This window comes from Typopeltis vanoorti, chromosome 22 (assembly GCF_054136105.1).
Source record: "Typopeltis vanoorti isolate ZY-2024b chromosome 22, IOZ_Tvanoo_1.0, whole genome shotgun sequence".
Lineage (NCBI taxonomy): Eukaryota > Metazoa > Arthropoda > Arachnida > Uropygi > Thelyphonidae > Typopeltis > Typopeltis vanoorti.
In genome coordinates this window covers 40384008-40399877 of record NC_143570.1, presented here as the reverse complement: position 1 = coordinate 40399877, position 15870 = coordinate 40384008, and the positions used below count along the sequence as shown (strand labels likewise).

At 36.5% G+C, this 15870-nt stretch overlaps 1 protein-coding gene across 1 annotated transcript in view; it reads left to right on the top strand.

Annotated features, from left to right (window-relative positions):
• LOC150094345 (proto-oncogene tyrosine-protein kinase ROS-like) overlaps positions 1-14745 on the top strand; it is a 719271-nt gene extending 704526 nt beyond the window's left edge. The window contains exons 43-44 of the mRNA XM_090412445.1: positions 1041-1093; positions 14083-14745. Coding sequence (XP_090268571.1) covers positions 1041-1093; positions 14083-14745 — 716 coding nt within the window. The remainder of the gene's footprint in view (positions 1-1040; positions 1094-14082) is intronic.
• Positions 14746-15870: the final 1125 nt, after the last annotated feature.

Sequence of the window (15870 nt, the reverse complement as noted above, 5' to 3'; positions counted from 1 at the left end):
TCTATAAATCTTTTAGTAATATAAATGTTCCTATAATATCCCCTCTATTCTACCTATCATCCAACTTATGCAGCCCACAAAACCCTCAAAACTGTCATCATAAGAAGCATTCTACAGATCTCTGACCATCTCTGTCACTCACCTCTGGATCCTCTCTACCTCATCCCCCATCAAACTCAGGTGACCAGTCCAGAACACAGTAATCCACATCTGGGCATATCAAGACTAGAAATTCCTTATCTCTGCTTGTCAGTGTGTTCTTCAATAATAAAGTAATTCTATTAGCTATCTTGGCCACATTTTGCAGTATGCCCTCTGAACTTAAACTTCCAATCCACCAACACTTTTTTTTTTATCTTTTCTTTGTCTCTGATACTGGACATTTATAAATTAAAGATGCCAAGAAATTATATTCTTGGTTTCATCCTTTATCCAAGTGTAAGCAAACAAAGTTTGTGCATGAAGTCACTTCACAACTGGGCTACTTGTTTATAGAAGCTGATGACTCCACATCAATTGCCTTAGTATCCCATAATGCAATGCACATATCCTTACGGACATGTATAATGCTATTATACATGTCCGTAAGGATATGTGCGTATATTATGGGAAAGACCACTATCCAGACCAGTTTCAACCTTTATTGAGGTGAAAAAGTAAAGGGGGGTGCTCATGATAGACCTACAGTATAGGGGTGCAAAAAAGGTCTCATCAGTGGGAGTCAGACCCAGATACCAAAGTTGAAGTAATGTAGAAATCATATTTTTATATATATGTAGTCAAAAAGTGTCACACCTTATTACTAAAATACTCTGGATTAGAGAAAGATGTTTGAAAGTTTTTTCCCACTTGGTTATACTATAAATTATAGATGTCAAGAAGTTATATTCTTCTGTTCAGTTACAGTTGGCAGAATAGTTCATTTAATATATTAAGTTTAATTATGCTAGGATTATTTTATCGAGAGTACTTTCTTTTCACCTGCAAGACTGTATAAAAGTTATAATTTTTGAATGCATGCTTTTTTTTTGTTGTTATAGACTCATATCCGTCATCATCTCATGATACTGAATTGCTAGCAAGTGAAGAAAATGTAAGTTTTAAATCTCAATGAGTAAAAATCATATGAATGAATTTATTATTTATTTATTATTTAATGTAGAGGATTAATTGTGAATTTACAGTGTGTAAAACAGGGATTTTTAAAGGAAATGGAAGAAAAAGGACTTTACAAAGTGCATTTACATGGAGAGATGAGAGAGAGAGAAAGTATTGCTGAAGCTGTAGAGAGGGGAGAAGGAATAGATGAATTGATTGTCATATAACAGCAACTAAACTGTATATTTTGTTATGTTGATTTTTATCTTATATCAAATAGTTTCATCTACACCCTTCTTGCCATTCTTCTACCATAGGTAGCAAAATCCTCTCCCCAGTTCTATTCTATCCTCTCTTAAAATACAGTGTCCATTACATTCTACCTGTAACAACATCTTCCTCTGTTAACCAAGTAATTTTTTGGCTGATTCGAGTAACGAATGCCAAAAACTCCTTGCTTTGTTCCTGATACTTTTGATATTAGTATACATGCATTGCATATCCCCTTGGGCTCGCAGGCAGCTTCAATCTTTTGAGTTTGTTATTTAGATTTGAGACCTGAGAAACTGCATTCAGCATTCTATGATGTTTTAAATCTCACTCACACCTCAAATGAGCTTCCATAATGCTAATGCATCCTCTCTAATAGCTTTAGGGGGGATGCAGGCATTGACTAATTTGCGATCATGACCCTTCTTTCACTCCTGTCATACCTTGGAAAGAAACTTAGACTTTATTTCCTTGCTCTTCTTTTTCACTTCTTCCGGTAAACGTTTTATATCCTCTCACATTCCATACTTTAAACCTTTTAACTCATTCATTCCAGGCCAAAATTGTTAACTCTTTTATTTATTTATTTATTTATCTTTTTTCAAATCTGGTAGCATCACTAATATCTTAATTGCTATATTGATTGATACTTAAATGGCTTTGGAATTAGGTGTTTGGAAGAAGCATGCTGAATGTGAAATTGGAAGTGCAAAATATCTAGATTAGAGTTGTTGGGGAAGGTTAGTTAGTTAGTTTTGATTTTTATGGTACAAAGACATCAACGGTATGAGAAAGAGTTATGTCCATACAAAGTAGAGATGCAAGAGGGAAATAGTGCCAGTGGTTTTGAGGAAAATAGTGCCAGTATGGTGTGAGATAGAGGTGAATGGAATCAAATACTTGGTTGGATATTGTTATAGACAAGGTAATGTGGATGGTGGTGATAATGAAATGTATGATCAAATTAGAAAAGTTAATAAGAAAAGGGTGATCGTTATGGGTGATTTTAATTATGGCAATATAGACTGGAATGATGAGATAGCAACTAGAAGTAAAGAAAATGAGTTTCTTGAGTTTTTGAGGGATAACTACCTCAGACAATATGCAGCAGAGGGCACGCGAGGATTGAGGGTCTTGGATTTGGTCATCTCATCAGAGGATGTAATTATAAATGAGGTGTGAAATCATCCACCAATTGGTGGATGGGTTGACCTGGTTGGTTGCGGGTGTAGCATGGATTGTTCTGGAAAAGCGATCAATGCAACTTGGGGGATTTTCAAAAACTATCTAGTAGATGCAGTGTCTAAATGTATTCCAAGGGTGAGAAGGTTAAATAAGGTAGGTGTGAGATGGATGAATAAAGAGATTAAGCATGTGATACAAAGAAAAAGGGCATTATGGAGGCAGCACAAGACAAGTGGAAATAACCAATTCCATGAGGTTTACAATGACCAAGCAAGGCGGGTGACTTGGTTGGCGAGGGTAGCTAAAGTGAAGTATGAATAGCAGTTAGCTAATGAAGCCAAAAAGAATCCTAGGGAGTTCTTTCGATATGTAGCCAGAAAAAAAAAGAATGATTGTGGAAGAATTACATTGATTGGAGAAAATGGTATAAAGACAACTGTTGCAGAATGTGGAGATACTTAATGAGCAGTTCATAAAGGTCTTTCAATCTTGTGAATGTGACTTCATGGAGAGATTGAGAGCAGTTGATGATGGGGAGAAGAGACTGACTGTAAGTGAGCAAGAGGTGTATGGGGAGTTGAGCAAACTAGATGTTAATAAGGCTGTGGGACTTGATAATATATCACCACATATTCTGAAGGAATGTGCCAGAGAGTTGACACCTGCCTTGACATATTTTTTTAATACAAGTCTTGTACTCGATCAAGTTCCTAAGGAGTGGAAGGAGGGCAAGATTGTGTCACTTTATAAAGGAGGTGATTGAACTCAGGCATCAAATTATAGGCCTATCTGTGTGTCAGGTATTGTGGTAAGTTGTTGGAGAAGCTTGTGAGAACTAGGATCCAGAATTGGGTTGACAACAATGTTATTATCTTTGATAGACAGCATGGATTTGCTACAGACAAATCGGCCCTTCAGAACACATGCAATTTACAAACAAAAAACACTAGTTGTTGTGGTGGTGGTGGAGGTGGTAGATGTCGTTGATGAAGATGATTCATAGTAGAGGTTCGGTGTAGTGGTTGAGACAGTTGTAGGTGTCCTCCCGCAATGAGTCTTCGGGGCTCCTTGGAGGTATCAGGAATAATAATAATAAAGGGAGGTCATGTTTTAGTTATCTACTTATGTATTACAATAAAGTGACTGCTTCCTTGGACAGAGGAGAAGGATACACAGTAATATACTTGCATTTCGCAAAGGCTTTTGATAGATTACCACATGATAAGTTGACAGTCAAACTAGAGCAGATGGGGTTGGACATTAGATTAGTGCATTGGATTGGAGACTGGCTATCTGACAAGTTGTGTATGGGGGGAGCGATATCCAGAAAAGGGAAAGTCATTAGTGGAATGCCTCAGGGGTATGTTTTAGGTCCATTGCTGTTTAACTTGTATATTACTGATATAGGTGAAGATTTGTATGGAGATATTCCGTTGTTTACAGATGATGCAAAGTTGGGATGAACCATGAAGTGTAGTGAAGATGTTGTGGCCTTACAGGAAGAATAGATTGGGTGATTGGGCATGGAAATGGGGATGTGAGTTCAATATTGCGAAATTGAACTCACATCCCCATTTTTAAAATTTGGAAAACAAAGATGGGATGCAGAATTTATTCTTGGTGAGGATATATTGTTGGAGGTGGAGGAAATAAGAGATCTGGGGGGGGGGGGATGATAGTGGATAAGGATCTGAAATTTAGGGGATGCATAGCCAAAATTATGAAGACAACACAAAGGCTTCTGGGAATGATGTGGAGGACACTGACTTGTAGAAGTAGGGAGATTCTTGTTCCATTGTATAAGGCTTTGATTAGACCACACATGGACTATTGTGCCCAGATTTGGTCACCTGATTTTCAGAAGGATGAAGAGATGTTGGAAAGGGTCCAAAGGCGACTAACTAAGGTAGTTTCTGACCTCTGGAATGTCGAGTATGAGGAAAGATTGAGAAGATGTAATTTGCAGAGTCTGGTGGACAGGAGGAAGAGGGGAGATATGATAGAGACCTACAAGTTAGTAAAGTAAAGGGTTGTTATATAATCAATGCTGGAGAAGTTCTACAAAAAATAGTGGGAGAACCAGAGGTCATCCCTAGAAACTGTATAAAGAGGGTGTGAGTGAGAAGTAGGGTTTTTTTTGTGCAGAGTTGTAAATGATCGGAATGCCTTGCCTGAGAGTGTGGTGTCTGCAAGGAGTTTGAGTGTGTTTAAGACACAGTATGATGAGCTGTGTATATGTGTGTGATAAAAGGACCTCCCAGATGAGTCTTTGACTCCATGAGGTCTTGGGGTAATAATAATAATAATAATAATAATAATAATAAAGGTCATACTGTACCAGGACAGAGGTTGCAGCAGTCCATGTGGTAAACAGTTAGTAGGAAATCACAAACATTCATGCCCCTGGCAGGATTTGAACCTGCAGTCTCTTGGCTGGAGAGTGGATATGCTAACCACTTTCCCAACCAGGCCGGTGGAGGATTAGTACAGGTGGCACATGTGCCAGTACCATTGAGATAATGGAGCTTGAAAATGATCAAAAAATGCTGAATATAGTTCATCAGATGATAAATCTGAATGGACCTGTGAGAAAACAAGGGAGAAATGTTTGGGGCATCAGTTAGTGATTCTTAGCCAAAGGTCATTGGCAATTAGTGAGATGAGGCTAAAAAAGATGATATATTCACTGGGATGGAATGTGAGAGATATATAGTTTCTGTGGAGGATAGAAAGAACTGGATGGAGGGGAGAGATATTACTAATGATAATAGATAAGTAGAGTAGCAGAAGTTCAGCAGGAAGTCGGAGAAGTGGAAGGCACTGCATTTGAGACTATCTGATGCAAGTAGATGCCAGCAGGATAAACTCTATGGTCAGTTGCTACTGTAGACCAGGAGAATGCAAAGGGCAATATGGATGGCATGCATCATCAAATAAGCTCAACGAGTGCAAGGCACACGTAATTATTATGGAAGAACTTCAACTACTGTATTTACCAGCGTATAAGACGCACCCCATTTTTTGTACACATTTTTTAGGAAAAGAACTTTATCACTGAATATTTTAATGAATTTACAGTATTTCAAATATAAAGTAATAAGTAGATCCACTTTCAACAAATACCTGATCTAACTATGAAAGAGTACTCACCTTTTAATCTTCTTCATCAAAACCCAGAAATTCATCTCCAGAGCTAAATGAAGAGACACTTGAAACCTCTTCTAAATCAGAATCTGAGTCCTCATATGCCACACTTCTTAAATGATTTAACCACTGTCTCAGTTTTCACAGCATCCCTCCTCTATCCATCCAGCCTTTTGCGTGAACATGTACAAACACTCCTTTAAGCAGTTTTTCTTTGGGTAGCGTCTTCCTTTTAAAAATCAATAGTGGCAGCAATTTTGTCCCATCAACACAGCAGAATAAAACACCCATGTAGTGAGTTTTTTCATGCCCCGAAATTTTAACAGTAACACTTTTTGTGCCTTTGGAATCTACATAACGCGACATAACTCAGAACAGAGAAAATTCCCAGAAATGAAAGTAATAAAAAACAGTATCGGCATAACGCACCCTTTTTTTCAGACCTATTTTCAAAGAAAAAACGTGTGTCTTATACTCCGGCAAATACGGTATATAGCATAGACTGGAAGGAGGAAATGACATGAACAGAACGAAACAAAATTTATGCAACTGCTAAGAAATGGTAGATCCAGTAACTGCATCAGTAAATCTAGCAGATCTAGTGAATAAATCAATAAACACAATACTCCCAAACCTCTGGTACCTGCCATTACATGCCTTGCATAATTATTTCTAAAAAGTTGAATAAATTCCATTTCTTTCCAACAGCACATAGTCACTAGGCTAAACGTACTGACTATACTGTAATCTTGTAACATTAAACATTAAAGGATGTCATTAACCTTAAATTTTAACACGCTAACTTTTTTTTGTGTCAAAAAGTTGATGTGTTAATTCTACACATTGTAAAAAGTGTAACAGAACATTGATAAATACTTTATTAAAAAATTGAGTTAACTAAGTGTGTGTGGGGGGGGGGGGGCTTATGTAATACAGTAATACACTTATGCTGCCAGATCATAACTGCTAAAACCATAGTGTTGTATATGATTAAACAAAGAGAAAGGATTGTAATTACTTTCATCATCACTGCCACATTGCTAGGCCTTAAGTAACATGACAGAACCATACTGTTTTCAGTACAGGATGCTCAGATTGTATAATCCTGGCTTATTCAATCTCAATGACAATCCCACCAAACAAAGCTTCCAACTTTGGTGCATTTATTTTCTTAACAAGACTGGTGAATTAGTTTTATGGTAATTGCTAATTTCTTCCAGTAAACAAGCTGATGTTTTGTTATTTTGATCTACATTTTAGCTTATTTTTAATCTTCAGAAATTTTTCTGAAATAAAAGATTATGGATGTTAAAATTGGATAAAAAATTTATTCATTTAAACTGATCCAGTTTATCAAAATTGAGATTGTTTGTTTGACAAATTTTAGTAAAGCTACTAAATATGGATTTGATTGAAATCCATCTAGCCTCAGCATCATTGTTACAAAATGTACCTAAAAAAAGTAAAATTGGTTTTGGCAAAAACAAAAATACCAATAGCAGTATATCAAGAGACACACTACCATTATCTTACTGGGAGAAGTGTGTGTGTGTGTGTGGGGGGGGGGGGGGTTTGAAACCTAAGTCAAAAGTTAGAAGTTAGCAAAGAGAGAGGGTAGAATCCCTAGCAATGAATAATTCTTTGAATTTATTTTAATTAGCACTTTTTTAATTTCCAAATTTCCATATAAAGACTTTTCTCAAACAAAAAGTGAATAGGTGTGAATATTTTTTTTTAACATCCAGAAACATCAAAACAGTCATGATTGCCATGTTTCTAATCTTCAGAAATTTCTAAGCCAGCCTGATCTGAGAATTATCTGATTACTCAATTATTACTATGTTATACTTGACAAGAAATTCTTGTTTTCATTCTTATTTTGCCTAAGCATAATCAAACAAAAGTATATGCATGAAATATTTACAGACAATAAAATAAATAAATAAATAAAAAGATACTAGTAGTGGGCAGTAAATGGTGTTGGTGTAGATGATGATGGTAGTTAAGGTTCCCTGTAGTTGGTAAATTAAGTGGTGGACACGGAGAGCTGTAGAGTAGTGCCCTCCCTCGATGAGTCTTTGGACTCCTTGGAGGTGTTGCATAATAATAATAAAAATGCGTCATTTCTGCCTTCTAATTAATATAGTTACATTTATTTATGTGCTGAAAAATGGGGGAGAGTGATCAAGCAATCATCATCTGAGAGAGGCTGAACATGTGTAATTCCATTTCTATCTCTATGTTGATGTTTCTAATGATGCTGCTGCAGTCTGTATCCCTGCACTGGTTTGCTGTGAGCAAGCCTACTTCACAGCAAACCAATGCAGATCTCTTTATACGGGTATTCAACTCTTTTCTTTTGAGAAAAGCTTGTTCCTCTCCCTTTCAATCATATTCTCTTTTACTGCTTGTTTGAATTTTGACCATGTAGGTGAGTTCCAGGCAATCATTCCAATTTTTACAGAGGCTCTGGAATTTGGTTGAAAAGATCAGTTGATCTCTACTTGTTCCATACACAGAACTGGATTATGATCTGACATGTTGATGTCAAGATGTACCTAAATTACCGTGTTTATAAGGAAAGAAGAGATATAAATTCAATCAAAACAGGAACCAATCCCTTATTTTGTGTAAGTTTAAGTCTGGTAATTAGATTTGCAAATCCTTGATATGTCTGCTAGTTGAGCATTGTTAAGACATATTTTTAACTGTGCATATCCTACTTTTTCACTTCTGGACAGTCCTCCTATTTTAAGTTTTCAATACAGTTCCAATCTCCAGCTGTTTTGGTGTAGTGGGCACTGTATAAATAGGGTGGAAGAATTTTATCTAACTGTTCTGTTGGATGTAGCATAAACCTTATTACACATCCATGGTATTTTCAGTCTATTGTATTACAATAAAGTATTACAAGAGGAGGACAAAATCAGAGGAAGATGGAAAGAATATTTCCGTAAACTACTAAATGAGGAGAATCCGAGAGAGAGGTGTGAGGATGGAGAGGCAAATGAGAGACCGGTGCAAGACATAAGTAGAGAGGAAGTGGATTGGGTACTAAGAAAAATGAAGAATGGAAAGGCTGTGGGGGCAGACCAGATACCTGGGGAAGTGTGGAAAAGTTTGGGCAGTGAGGGCATGGATATGTTATGGGATCTGATGAGGAAAATAGCCCAACAGGAAAAGATACCAGAGGAATGGAGGAAGAGGAGATGTTCAAGACTGTGGAAACTATAGAGGGATCAAGCTGATGTCACACACATTGAAGATATGGGAAAGAGTAATTGAAGGAAGGATACGGCAGGAAACGAAAATTTATGAGGAGCAGTTTGGATTTATGCCAGGAAGAGGGACAACGGATGCGATATTTGCACTAAGGCAATCAATGGAGAAATATAGAGAGATGCAAGTGGATCTGCACATGGTGTTTATAGACCTGGAAAAGGCATACAACAGAGTGGCCAGGCAGGAGGTATGGAGGTGTATGAGGAAGAAGGGGGTGTCGGAGAAGTACATGAGGTTGGTGAAGGAGATGTATGAGGGAACAGAAACTCAGGTCAGGTCTAGTGTTGGCATGACAGAAGGGTTCTCCATTGTCGCAGGGCTACACCAAGCGTCAGCTCTGAGCCCCTACCTCTTTGACCTGGTCATGGATGTACTAGTGGAGGATGTCAAGAAGGAGGCACCATGGAGCATGCTGTTTGCCGACGACATTGTTCTATGCAAATCATCCCTCTTGAAAATACCCTGGAAGAGTGGAGAAAGGCATTGGAGGAGAGAGAGGCATGAGAATTAACCGGGTGAAGACTGAATATATGTCAACAGGGAGTGATGAGGATATGGCCATACGACTCCAGGGTGAAAGGTTAATTTCAGGGAAGAAATTCAAGTACCTTGGGTCGGTTGTCGAGAGGAATGGTGACTTGGATGAGGAAATACAGCACCGAATAATATGCAGTTGGATGAATTGGAGGAAGATGAGCAGGGTCCTATGTGACAAGAGAGTGAGTTGTAAGAGGAAAGGAAAGCTGTATAAGATGGTGGTGAGGCTGGCGATGCTCCATGGTGCAGAGACGTGGCCTATAACCAAGGCACAGGAGAGAAAGATGGAGGTAGTGGAGATGCGGATGTTGAGATGAATGAGTGGTGTGACAAAGAAGGACAGGATAAGGAATGACTACATCAGAGGGACAGTTAAGGTGGGACCAATTGGCAAGAAGATACAAGAAAGTAGGCTGAGGTAGTTTTGACATGTAGAGAGGAAGGGTGAGGAGTATGTTGGTAAACGAGTGGAGTATATGGAGTTGGAGGGAAGGAAGAAAAGAGGCAGGCCCAAGCTCAGGTGGAGGGATATGGTGACAGAGGATCTTAGGGAGAAAGGATGGGGTCCGAAGGATGCCCTGGACCGGAGAACTTGGAAGAGGAAGGTTAAAGATTCGGTGCGCCGACCCCATTTAACATGGGATAAGGCATAGTGATAGAAGAAGAAGAAGTTGTCCTTCTGCACCCCTTTGGATATTACAGAATGACCCAAGGAAACATAAAAAATAAGAACCCCCTAATCCAGCCATGATTAACCTTCCAAAGCTTCAATAAGAAAGAAGTGAGTATCTACCTGTTAAAGTTTTTATATCTTTATGTTAGCAGAAGTATGTTTCTTGAAGATACAAAAACCTCATATTATGGCATGGCTTAAGTTTCCATACAGCTTCTTGTTTTATTAGCCTGTGGAATTTTGAATCCTCATACATTTAATGAGGCAATGCAGAAGGGAGATGATATGATTAGTGAAATGTAACTAGTAAGTCTTTAACTTCTGAATTTTGAATGAATTGATGAGGTCTTCAATCTATGTATAGATTGAAGTTGTAAATTCTTTTCCTATTTTTTACAGTTGTTTGCCATTATTTCAGTTTCGTGGCTAGTGTTCTTGATTTGGAAGCTAGTTATTTTCATTTCATGTAGATGATAATTATACTGAGAAAACTTTACATCAGTGAACTTTATTATGTATTTTTTAATTATGAGGAACCATCTCATGCTTCCTTTATCAGCATGAGATGATTCCTCATAGTCCATAAACTCTTTTGAGCCTGAGGAGTCTTGATTCCTCTCCATGAGGAATCAAGACTCCTCAGGAACAACCACATGAGTTTCTTCAAATCTTTCCTGGCCTATGTCCAAAGGTGGATAAGTGAGTATTTAGGCTTAGGTGCTGGTTTACACTCATAATACAGTTTAATGAAATAACTACAGCAGCAGGAAGAGAAATGATTAAACAGCTAAACTAATCTTAATAAATATGGTTGTATTAAATTTCCCAATATTGGGAAACTTTAATTCTTAGGACTCCCATCCAACATCTAAGGTTAGCCAACATTACCCATAAAGGAAGTCTTCATATAGTCTAATATCATTTCTTCTGTTTATTGTTATTACAATTTTGACATTGTATTCCTGAAGATGTCTCTGTGACAGAGACGAAATATTAAAATGATTAAACTTATTGTTTAATTATTTCTCTTTGTGCTGTAGTTTTCCATTAAATTGTATTATGAAAAGTGGATAAGATTAGTGAGGAAGTAGAAAGAGAATAGCAGAATCTATAAATCTCAAAATAGTAAAAAAATATACATTAATGACCTTTATTGTTTTTGAGAGTACTGAAATAAGAACAGTGAAATGATGATTTCATGCTGACTTTTATTTCCATTAGGGAAAATAAGGGATAGACTTAATAAAGTTTGCTTCTCTGCTGTTTGGTAGATCTGTGAATATAACAAGAGTAATGCATGGAGTGAAATCCCATCTAATCTCACTATCTCTCTAACATCTAGAGAAAGAGAGAGATTACTATTCAGAATAGATTACATCTTCATTCACTCCTTATCCTTCTAGGAATAAAGCCTGCTTTACCAGGATGGAACATGCTAATGAAGTAATCATTAAATACTTCTATTATGCCACCTGCCTTGGTCACCTAATTATTATTTCCATCCAACAGTGTCATCCATTCAGAAGCATTTTTTCTCCTACTGACCATATGATGAAAGAACTCCTTGGGATTCTTCCTAGACTGTAGTGCTAGTCTCCTTCTCTTCCTATCTCTCCTATCACCTTATGCAAACCTAAAGTATGTCCGTACCATGGGTAGACTAAGGTAGAAGCCTCAACAGTGTTTTGATGATGGTGGTATAGTAATTTATTAATACTTTTGGAAGAATAACCATTATTTGTGAAGGGCTTTTTAAGATGTTTCAGTTCATTTTTGAGCTCTTCTTCATCTGACAATAAGGACTTGGCATGATGAGCGAGAGTGGATATGATGCCTAATTTTTGTGCTGGATAGTAGTGAGAGGACGCATGCAAGTATCTGTTTGTGCATGTGGGTTTTCTGAAGATTGAGATTTTTTAAAGAATCAGGCAACCTGGTAAGTTTGATGTCTAGAAAGGGCAGAGAACCATTTAATTCAAGTTCAGCAGTAAACTTTATATCTGGATAAAAGTTCAAATGATTTAGAAAAATGTGAAGGTTGTTTATGCCATGCTCCCAAATTAGGAAAATATTGTTTATATAAAGGAGCCAAATTTTAGGTTTCAATGTAGCAGAAGAAATAGCTTTTTTTCTTGAAAATCTTCAAAAAAAATGTCAGCTAGTATCGGAGACAGTGGACTACCCATGGCCAATCCATTATTTTGTTTGTAAATCTTGTCTTCAAACTTGAAGTAGCCTGAATTAATGCAATGTGAAAGTAAAGAGAACATCTTTTTTGAAATGTTGTTTCTTAGAAGAGTGAGAACATCTTGGGTGGGAACATTAATAAAAAGTGCTACTATGTCGAAACTTCCCATGATATCTGAATTCTTGAGTTTGAGATTTTTTATCTTGGAAACAAAGTCAGCTGAATTTTTGATGTAAGAAGAAGATTTCCCTGTGAAGACTTTCAAGGAGGTAGCAAGATATTTTGATAAGTTATGTGTAGGAGAGTGAATACTTTCAACTATGGGCCTTCAAGGAATATTTTCTTTATATATCTTTGGAAGGCCATACAATCAGGGAATGAGTGGATGAAGAGAACGTAGAGATAGATGAATATTTCTTGGTAGTTCTGTGGTTGTTTTAAGAAGATTGGTGGTCCGATTATGTATCTCTCTTGTGGGGTCTCTCTCTAGTTGAGAGTACGTATCTGATTCTAATAAATCGAAGATTTTATTGCAGTATTCTGTTTTATTAAGGATTACGGTTGCATTTCCTTTGTCAGCTGGGAGGATGATAATATCTTTGTTCTTCTTCAGTTCTTTAATGGCTAGTGTTTCACCAGGAGAAATGGCTTGATCTATTAGATAAAGGTTTTTCTATTAGATATGTATAATGTGTATAAGCATACAATATGTCATAAATATACAGGGTGTTCGGGATAAATTTGACAGTTTCGTAAGGAAAAAGAAAATCTTCTTTGTATCTATTAAATTTAATGAATTGACAAAAAAACATTACAGGCAGAGTTAATTACAATACTATCAACAAGATTTACTCAAAATAACTACCATTAGCATCGATCACAGCTTCAATTCTGCTTCGGAACCTCGAACAAGCTGATGCTACAGTCTCCCTGGGAAGGGCCGCAAAAACTGTTTTAATTTTATCCATTAACTGGGCTTTTGTATTACTGGAAGTGCGATTGGTGTCTTTTTCAACTGCGCCCCATACAAAATAATCCATGGGGTTAAGGTCTGGGGAGTTTGGAGGCCAAACATTTGGACTGGTGAAGTCGTAGAAATTTTCAGACGACCATTTTTGACTTTTCCAGAGGTGTGGCAAGGGGCCGAATCCTGCTGCCATACATACGGCCTACCATTGGCTACCCTTGTTATCCAGGGCTTGACTACAGTTAGCAACTCCACGAACAAAGCCCGAATTCCAATGCCAGGGTTCTTCAACACCTGTTCCTGCAGATTTGCGAGGAATTCTGCTGTACGAACGCAATCAGATCGTCTGCTAGGGATCTTTCTTCTTGCTACATCCTCGTAGTCACCATTGCAAGTCTCTAGTTCATGCCTGATTGTTTTTACTGTATTCAGGGAGCATTGGGCAGCAGTCGTAATATCCTTATTTTGATGGCGGGCACGAATCATCATGATACAAGTTATTCTCTTCCATGATTCAGGTGGGTTCCAGCTATCCATCCTTTCTGACATCTTGTATATGAATGAAGAAGGGTCCAAACTTTTAAATGAAGAGAAGTGTGTGTTAATACATGTAACTTACGGAAAAATATAATTAATTATAAATATGTCAAATTTATCCCGAACACCCTGTATATATTTTTATAATATATCTAATATTTCATGCATATATATATATATATAAAGATTATTTTTTTTTAGATTGTTGATAAAAGAAATTCTTTATATGGACTACCTACACAAATATCATACCTGGAACTTATTCCTGATAGTAGCATTGTTTACGATGGTTATGAAATGCCACTGAAGACAACCATTACAAATAATGAAACACATTGTGGTGATAGTACAGTTATTTTGGAGAACTTTGTGTGTGATTTTGAAACATTTAGGCCATATTCCTCAAAAGTATCAATTCAACATGCACAAGACACACACACAAAAGACAATGATTCAAAATATACTTTTCATGAAATAAATGAAAAAGAAGGCAAGCGATCTGCTTCTGTACTATATAAAGATTCTGATATCACATATTCAAAGCAGCCTGCTTCCACTTACAGAAGTTTATCTGCAAGCACACTCCAATCTTCTGCTCAGAATATACCACAAGTGACAAAATCTATTTCCAGAACTTCTCCTTGGTATAATTCAATCAATGATGAATATGGCATGCCAAGACTGTTTCATTCACTTAATCATATTGAAAATTCTGATGAAGAAATACCAACTGAAAATGAAAGATGGAGAGATGTTATCTTTAGTGCTCCAGGACAATCTAGAAGTCGGCATTCGTCCTTCATTAAATCAGTACCAAGAGGTCAAAAAAGCAAATATTCAAAGTCCTTGAAACTGAACAGATAATATTTCATATATGCAACTCCAAATTTATTAATGAAATATTGTCTGTTAACTGTACAAAACATGATAACAGAACAAAGAAGAATTGCAAATCGATATGTTTTTCTTGTATCTGGAATTATGATTTTACCAAGTTGGATTTTTTTCAAAAAAAAAGTTACAAGGTGAAATGTTAACAAAGTGTTTTATACACTTATAGCTATATTTAAGAACTGTATAAGCCTACAGCTCTTAATGTTCAGTTTAAAAAAATGTTAAAACATATAGATATAAATTACTTAAATAGAATCAGAGCTCCTGGTTTCTATTAAAAGAGAATGAAATAAATTTAGCCACACTTTATCTTAAGAGGTAAGTGACCTTTTACAGTGAAATTTAATATATTTTTTCTAATTGATATTAATTACCACTATATATTAATATTCTGTACCAAGTGCTGTGATTCTGATTATGGAATTTGGCAAGGAATAAAAGATATTGCTCAACTTCCTATTTACAATTTTCCTTCAAATTAAATCTGTTATCTGTCAAGACTTCAATATTATTAGATCTTATATTTCTGTCTTCTAAGGCACTTCTTACTGTATCAATCCACTTCTGGGCATTTCTGGTCTAATATTATCTACCCAAGCTGCCTTTCAACATTTCAGGATTCTGATGGCTTTTTGTACCTCAAGTGCTGATATGCACTTCTCATTGCATTCATGTTGAGAGTTTTATTTATAACACTATACTATCACTGCTTGTTTCGTTTAGCAGTCTTTCAAATGAATCAATCCAGATATCTAGAATATCATTATCTTTAGTTTTCATGTTACTTTATTACCTTTTATTCCTTTACAATACTCTTTCCTCCATTTCTGAGTTTTTTTCAATAGCCTCCAGAATATTTTACCATCTTCCTTATATTTATTTTCAATGTTCTTGCCAAATCTACCCTTGACTTTTGTTTAGCTACATAGTGCTTCACTTCCTTACATTTTTCTCTCTATTAGAGTGCAAGCTGACTTGTCAAGAACTTTTAATAAGCTTCCTTTTTTTCCTTGACTTCCCCTTTAACTTTCTGAATCCAACATGGAGTTCTGATTTTTCTATCCTAACAGATAACCTAACCTCACCACATACCTC